At 35.1% G+C, this 8,129-nt stretch overlaps 1 protein-coding gene across 1 annotated transcript; it reads right to left on the minus strand.

Annotated features, from left to right (window-relative positions):
* Positions 1-2,557: 2,557 nt before the first annotated feature.
* LOC140991395 (probable xyloglucan 6-xylosyltransferase 5) lies at positions 2,558-7,821 on the minus strand. Its single transcript, XM_073461318.1, has 2 exons — positions 6,180-7,821; positions 2,558-2,904 (listed from the first exon to the last, which is right to left on the minus strand). The coding sequence occupies exon 1, from the start codon at positions 7,575-7,577 to the stop codon at positions 6,213-6,215; it is 1,365 nt and encodes a 454-aa protein (XP_073317419.1). The 5' UTR covers positions 7,578-7,821; the 3' UTR covers positions 2,558-2,904; positions 6,180-6,212.
* Positions 7,822-8,129: the final 308 nt, after the last annotated feature.

Below are 8,129 nucleotides of genomic sequence, written 5' to 3' on the forward strand. Positions count from 1 at the left end.
GATGATGAACCAAAATCTTTTGGTGAATGTAAAAATTGACATGACTGGATAAAATAGAAAGATGTCATCCAGGTTGAATTTGATTCGCTAAATAAACGTAAAGTTTTTGGGCCTATAATCCTTACACCTGAAGGTGTAAAACCTGTTGGGTACAAATGGGTCTATTCGAAAGCGAAATGAGAAAAATGAAATAGTAATATATAAAANTGCGTCTTATGGATGTTGTTACAGCTTACTTATATGGATCACTTGATAGTAATATATATATGAAAATCTCTGAAGGATTTAAGATGCCTGAAACACAAAGTTCAAAACCCAAAGAATGTTATTCTGTGAAATTACAAAGATCATTATATGGGTTAAAGCAATCCGACCGAATGTGGTATAATCAGCTAAGTGAACACTTAATAAAAAAGGGATATGTAAACAATTCAATATGCCCTTGAGTTTTCATTAAGAAAAAAACATCCATATGCGTACTTATTGTTGTATATGTTGATGATTTAAACATCATTGAAATGAATAAGAAAATTCAAGAAGTTGTGTCGTACTTGAAGGAATAATTTGAAATGAAAGACCTTAGAAAAACAAAGTATTGCCTGTGTTTGCAAATTGAACAAAAATAATATGGAATATTTGTTCACCAGTCAAATTATACAGAAATGGTCCTTAAACGTTTTAATATGGATAAATCAAATCTTTTAAGTACACCAATAGTTGTTATATCATTAAACATAGAAAAGGATCCATTCCCTCCATGTGAAGATGATGGAGTTATTCTTGGTCCAGAAGTATCATATCTAAGTGCTATTGGTGCCCTTATGTATATTGCAAATTGTACAAGCCCTGATATATCTTTTGCTGTAAATTTATTGGCAAGATTTAGCTCATATCAAACAAAGAGACACTGGAGCGGAATTAAACATATATTCCGTTATCTACGAAGAACGACAGATTTGGGACTTTTGTATTCAAAGGATACCAATCAAAGCATAATTGGTTATGCTGATGCTGGGTATTATCTGATCCACATAAGGCACGTTCCCAAACCGGATATGTATTTACTCGTGGAGGCACTGCAATTTCTTGGCGATCACATAAACAAACACTTGTAACAATTTCATCAAATCACGCCGAGATTATTGCACTACATGAAGGAAGTCGTGAATGTGTGTGACTAAAATCAATGACCGAACATATCCAAATCTCATGTGGATGATCATTTGACAAGAAGCCTATGATACTATACGAAGATAATGCTGCATGTGTTGCTCAAATGAAAGAGGGATAAATAAAAAACGACAGAACTAAACATATTCCCCCTAAGTTTTTCGCATTCAACCAAGAGCTTGAGAAGAATAAAGATGTTGATATTCGTTACATTCAATCAAGTAAAAACTCATCAGATCTCTTCACAAAGTCATTTCCTACGACAATATTCAGAAATCATATATATAACATTGGGATGCGCAATCTACGAAATTTGTGAAGAATCGTTCGTGTTAACATGAGGGGGAGTTTACGTGACTGCACTCTTTTTTTTTTACTACGATTTTTATCCCAAAGAGTTTTTCCTAGTAAGGTTTTTAACGAGGCATTATAAAACATGTAATGAAGACAATCATTGTATCATGATCATCATCACAAGGGAGAATGTTGAAAATAAAGATTTATTGAATGTCGAAAAATAAGAGTTGAAATATTTGAATGTTGAAAATAAGAGTTGTAAATATTGAAAATTAGTTTGTGATGATGTATGTAATGATGTATTTATTTTTGGATTATTTTCAAAAAAATTCTATAAATAGGTCTTTCAATTTGTGAAGAAAATTACAATTGAGCAGAGAGAAAATTTTATAAAATGTGTAGCTTGATATATTTTATGAGTTTGAGATTTTTACTTTTTACCATAAAATTTTACTTTACAACGTCATTATTTCTCAATATATTATCTCATCTTTTATCATTTCTCAATATATTATCTCATCTTTTATCATTTCGTCTTACGAGTTTTGCGACGGCTGTGCTTACTAAGATTTATAGTAAAATATATACTGTTTATGCTGAAATATACGGTAAGTACCATCGAGCAAACTACTTTGATATATCATATGTATTGTCATCTACATAATGATTGAATTAAACTTGGTTCAGGTGTTTCGGAATTTAATTAAAAAAGCCAAGTATAATTTAACCAGTGATTGTTTCGGAATTTAGTTCAAAAAGCCAAACATAATCAAACCAGTGATGTAGAAATGTTAAGTACAAGCATTGTGAGGAACAATAAAGTTGCACTACAAGCATGCCATTTTTGTGCTCTATCATAGTATAAACTTTTTCATGAGAGCAATAATGCAAATTATGGCAATGTCCTGCGATATATATCGAGCATCATTTTATCATTCACATACATACTCTTGTTTAAATGTTTGAAATTTGTCATTTGCAAAAGATGTTCACAAAGGCAAATAGAATCAAATCCATGAAATATTTGCCCACTTCAATAATTGAAGGGCCTTAATTTTTTTAAAACTATATTATACACAAAATTATAATATATCTCGAGAATCGTCGCGTATTAAAAACTTAGTGCACATATACACTGTGCTTGCCCGAACTGTTACAATAATATTATGAAAATTATAATTGTAAAGTTCACTAACAAAATCTACTTCTGTGCCAAATACAAGTCATAAAGAGTAATAAACGTATGAAGAACTTATCATTCTGCATTCTCCCAAAAGCACAATATCCTTCTGGACAAGGATAGTGAGAGTTTTACAACATTCCCAATGAAAGAACTTTGGTATTCGGAATAAATATGAAACATTAAAAGGACAACTTTCTTTCGTGTTCTCCGGCACTCAAAACAGTGCAATGAGATGAAATTCGTATGCGGTGAAGCTGCATAAAAGAGCAAACTTGATAAAAAAAATATGTTTCACCAAGCAAGGTCATAGTAACATGACTATTATCATACCGATCAATCAATGGAAATAGTCAAAATTCTTTATCCTCTCTATTTCAGTTGGGTGTAACAAGTACAAGGATTCCCGTGGAAATGGTGGTTTGGATGGAATCTAAATTCCAGTGAACTTTAAAATTCAAGATCTGGAAATGTTGCAGATGTATCCTCCTCAAGGTTATCATTGCCCCATGGTTATAAAAGGCGAGCGCCTAGCTGCGCCTAGGCGACAGGCGCAGCCAGGCGCAAGACATTAATAAAGCGCGCGCCTCTGCTGAAAGGCTGTACCAATAAAGTCATTTATGGTACGATTCTATACATATAATTAAAGCACAATAAGTTTTAAAGCCCAATAACAAACAAAATCCCTATTTTATGTTTAAAAAAGCCCTGCATGTGTGCGTTTTTCTCCCTAGCGACCTATTTTATGAATTTTAGGGAGTTTGTTTTTTGTTATGATTAATGCTACATTATATGTTAATTGATTTTTATTTATATTATTTGTTATTTTTGTGAAAAGTATTTAATTTAAATAGTATAAAATACTTTATATATGTTGAATTTTAAAATGTGTCAAACGCGCTTTACTTCGATAAAGCGTGCGCTTCGCCTCACGCCTCGGCTCCAAGGTACCCTAGCGCTTTAGTACGCCTTGCGCCCCAAATAACTATGCATTGCCCAGAATATCGCAGACATTACCTCACATAACCATCTAAACCAAAGAGAAATTTTATCCCCATTACCTACTCTTCATTAAATGAGAGAGAGCCAAAGGCTATTGTGCTTCTAACCAACTCTTTCTAGATGTAAGAGTTCCCGTTCCTAGGGATGTAGTCTAGCAAATAAAAGGTTTTTTGATATTTTTTTCCTCAATAGGACATACTCATCTCCCTTAATCATTTTCCAACCAATTTTGGCAAGCAAAATTAGCAAATAGATAATTATGTTTCTAGACTCCCTGATATCCAATCCCCACACTCTTCATTTTTTGTATTGTTCTGTGACAAGGTGAATTTTCTTGTATGGTATTGGCTGAAAGTAAGTTCTATTGAGTCTACCCAGATGGTTGTGAACACCTGAAGGGAGCCTAAGGATTGCAGACATGAACCTCGCAAAGGATTGCTGGCATGAATAGGATTGGCAGCGGTACAGTTTGAATAAATGTAGCTCTCCCAGATAGATCAATAGTTTTTATCTTCCAACCAGTTAGTGTCTGTCACACCCCGTCAATGAGATCTCTATATAAAGGAAGGGAAATCCTCAAGCAAATTATGGGAATTACAAGGTTTTACTCAGGTCATATCCTTTAATCTTCAAAAAAATTTTAAAAAATAAAAAACTTCCATAAGTCTTGAGAAATGAAAATTCCTAGAATACAACTCACGCTCGTGGCCCTATGTTCCATTACTTTATAGGACAAGGTTTGGCACTAAAGGAAGTAGACTCCAAGCCCAGGCTGTCCCATTGCAGGTCGAGATCTCATGTGATTGTCCTAGCACTCTTAGGAATCTTTTCCCATCAGAGTCGAATTGTCTGGGAAAAAAGATGCTTGACATCCTAGATTCTCCAATAAAGTAGATATAGGCAGCCATTTGTTTCTGTTGGAATTCCTAAATTTAGGCAACTTATAATAAAAAAATAAACACAAAAGTTGGCTACCTATCAAGAAAAGCGAGTAATTTTTCTTCTATGGTTTTAAATGCGAAGGTCTTGCTTTTCAGGGAGTATTGGTGTGTGGAGAACTGTCAGTGCAATTGGCCTTTATGGATCGAGAACCTCAAACAAATGCCCTTTGGTTACTGTATAAGTTATTAAGGTCTCAACAGTTTTCCCAGGAAATCTTCAGAGTACGGTAAAAAAGTTTGTTCGCATGGCGTGACTAGGGTGCTGAATATACCTTTGGAACATCATTTACATAAAGGAAGTATAATTTCACAAATGTGGATAATTTTTTCATCAGATATTAACCTCAGTGTTAAAATATTAATGGTTTTGCATTCAAGTATCAAGCATGCCTCAGAAGAAGGCTTTTTACAAACATCAGAGAAAAAGAAATTACTACCAAAACTCCTTAAAATTCAGTCAATAGCGACATTCTTTCAATTATTTTGTCAACAAGTTATGAAATTAATAATTTTCCATTATGAACTAATGAAGTTTTGACAACAATGCATAATACTGTGTGCAAACTCTCAGCCCTTAATTCCTGATTCCAGTGAGGCTTATAATGCATATAACTCACTTTGTTTCTAAATGTTTGAATACATAATATATGTATTGACTATTGAATAAGAAAGTATACCCCCTATCAGAATTCGGATGCGGAATGAGGTAAATGTATCTTCTTATACCAATCATTTAAACAGCCTAGCCAAGCATCGTCACTGTCATTCACAGTTCAAGAGAATTACTTGGTGAACATGCTTCATTAAATAGTTATCAGATGTTGATCTAGAGCTGCAATATTGAAGTCTCATTAAAAATAAAGTAGCTAGCAAACATAATGTGTCTAAACTCTAATCCCTCAATCTGGTTGTTGAAAACAAACACAATGGTGAAGACTAGTGGCTGATTATATCATCTATAACTAGATCTTTAGCTCTAAAACTTCTGACTGCACAAGTTTGAATTAGAAAACATACCTAATATCAATGATAGAGCCTATTCGACTTTAGTAAAAGGTCAAATTATCCTTCAATGATTTTGCAACAATCCGCTACATAGTATAACTACATTCTACACTAATTATTTGGCTAGTTGCAAAAGAACGTTACTTGTTACAAGGCATACCAGGTAAAACAACTTTCTACCAACCATTGAGAAATCATATTAAAGCTGAACATAACAAGCTTATACTGAAATAGCATGTTTTGAAAGGGTAACCAAGGTATGAATCTAGCGAATGCACTTTCTTAGAATTAGTTGAATAATGAAATGCCGCAGTTGCGGAAAATAGTAAATACATGTGAAATACAAGCAAGTTCAAGTACTTTATTGGTTAACAAGTTCAACAACGGACTGAAATACAAACAACTTAATTGCAGCTTGTAACTGAAAAAATTAGTTGAATAATGAAATGCCGCAGTTGCGGAAGAAAATAGTAAATACATGTTAAATACAAGCAAGTTCAAGTAATTTGTTGGTTAACAAGTTCAACAACTGACTGAAATACAGACAACTTAATTGCAGCTTGTAACTGAAAAAGTAAAATTACCTAACATCTTTGCTGAATGAGGCGGTGCAGAATCTAACTCCCATTTTCACCCTTTTGATGAACTGAATGTCGAAAATCAAATTGATCTACATACACCAAAGGAGTAACAGTCTCATTCCTAATCCTCTTAATATTGGGGCTCACCAATCCCCTATGCCTAAAGCCATACAAGTTCAAAACTTGATTATCCGCAAAGTTGAAAGCCCTCTCCATGCTCTTCAAACACCTCTCAACCGGATAATCCCCGTAACTCCCGCAAGGTTTGCAACCAACGAAATGTGTCACAAATGGCCACCTGTCATCACCCAGTCCCGGGTGGTATTTCTCAATCATTTCCTCGTATCGGTCCACCAGACCCTCCCAATATCCATGCAAATAATATGAGTTCTCAACAAATACCTTATTCATCCACTTATCCTTTTGTGAAAGCAGCACGTATATCAATGCAGATTGATCATCTGCCTCGAATGCTGGCCGACCCTTCAAATTTGCTGTCAAGATCTTGCCAGCCTCCACACGAACAGGACCCTTGGGACCCATTGGAGCCCAAACGTCCAACAAGTCCAATGACCACTGACAATTTCGGAACAAGAAACTACCAGTGTTCAACGCGATCCACGACTTCTGATCAAACAACAGATCAGGGTAACCATGGATAACCATATTATAATCCTTGTACTTAAATACCGGTATCTCAAATGCCATATCAGTAAACAAAGCATCACTATCCATCCACCAAACCCACTCCACCTCAGGATGAGCCAACATCAACCCTCGAATCAACGGCAACTTAGCCCAATACCCTGCCAATTCCTTATCTAAATGAGCCATATTATACACAATCTCAATCCCATGTATTCTGCAATAATCAATCTTGTTCTTTGCAGCTTTCAATAAATAATGATCTCCGATCGCATTATCACAAGGGTTTGGTGGGGATCCTGTGACAAGCAAAATCCGAGGTTTTCCATTAACATACTTGGGAAAGAGCGGATTCTTTTCAAGCCATGCCTTTCTGTCTCCATCCCAGCTATCGATTTTGGGCCCTAAAGTGAAAGTCATGTTCGGGTTGAAAAACTCCTCGGCTTGGTCATCCGGGTCCTTATCCGAACGAATCTCGGAGAGGATCCGATTGATTTCTTCCTGGAGATTCTGATTTTCAGCTTCCGCTTCATAGGACACAAGGTTGCCGATACCAATCGTGCCGCGGAGTACGAGAATAGTAACGAATCCACATAGTATCGTGATCTTGATGTTGTTGAAGGTTTTATTGATCTGCCGACCACGTGGGAGGAGAGCGGCAGCACGGCCACGAGCTCCGCCGTTGGAGGCAGCGACTGTCGTCGGGAGCGCGCTAGAAGTCCGTTTCTGAGCTGCAAACGGGCTTTCAGAACCCATCAGCCAAGAAAATCACACAAAAACCTAGAAAAATCGTGGCTTCCTCTCTCAAATGTGGAAAGGAAAGCAAGCAAGTGGGAAGAAAGAAGGAAGAATTTACCGACTGTGTAATGGATTTGATTAATGGAAAAACGTGAGAGCGTGAGCAATGAATGGGAGCTGTTTCCGGGCTGGATTTACTTAACGTGTCTCATTCTTGGACTCCATTGTCACCTCGTATTCCATGATTGCTACACTAGTAAACATTAAACACAAATAATTCTCATTAATGTTGAGAGATCGATCCAAACTATTTTGTATTATATTATTAATAAGCTTTCTAACAAATAAACAATTTAACTTTTTGATAGGATCTTCAACTTATTAATGAAAAATATTACTATTTTTTATGTTTAAAATATTATTTTTTACTGTAAATTAAATATATTATTTTTTGTTAATTATATTTTAACGAAATATTGTGTAATATATGTTGATTAGAATTAAAAATTATATTTTTTTTATACCAAAGTATATTGTATCACATATGTTGATTTGAATATTGTTAATGTC

The sequence above is a fragment of the Primulina huaijiensis genome, chromosome 13 (assembly GCF_012295235.1).
Source record: "Primulina huaijiensis isolate GDHJ02 chromosome 13, ASM1229523v2, whole genome shotgun sequence".
Taxonomy (NCBI): domain Eukaryota; kingdom Viridiplantae; phylum Streptophyta; class Magnoliopsida; order Lamiales; family Gesneriaceae; genus Primulina; species Primulina huaijiensis.

Coding starts and splice junctions, on each gene's coding strand:
- LOC140991395 (XM_073461318.1), bottom strand. CDS start 7,577: ATGGGTTCTGAAAGCCCGTTTGCAGCTCAGAAACGGACTTCTAGCGCG.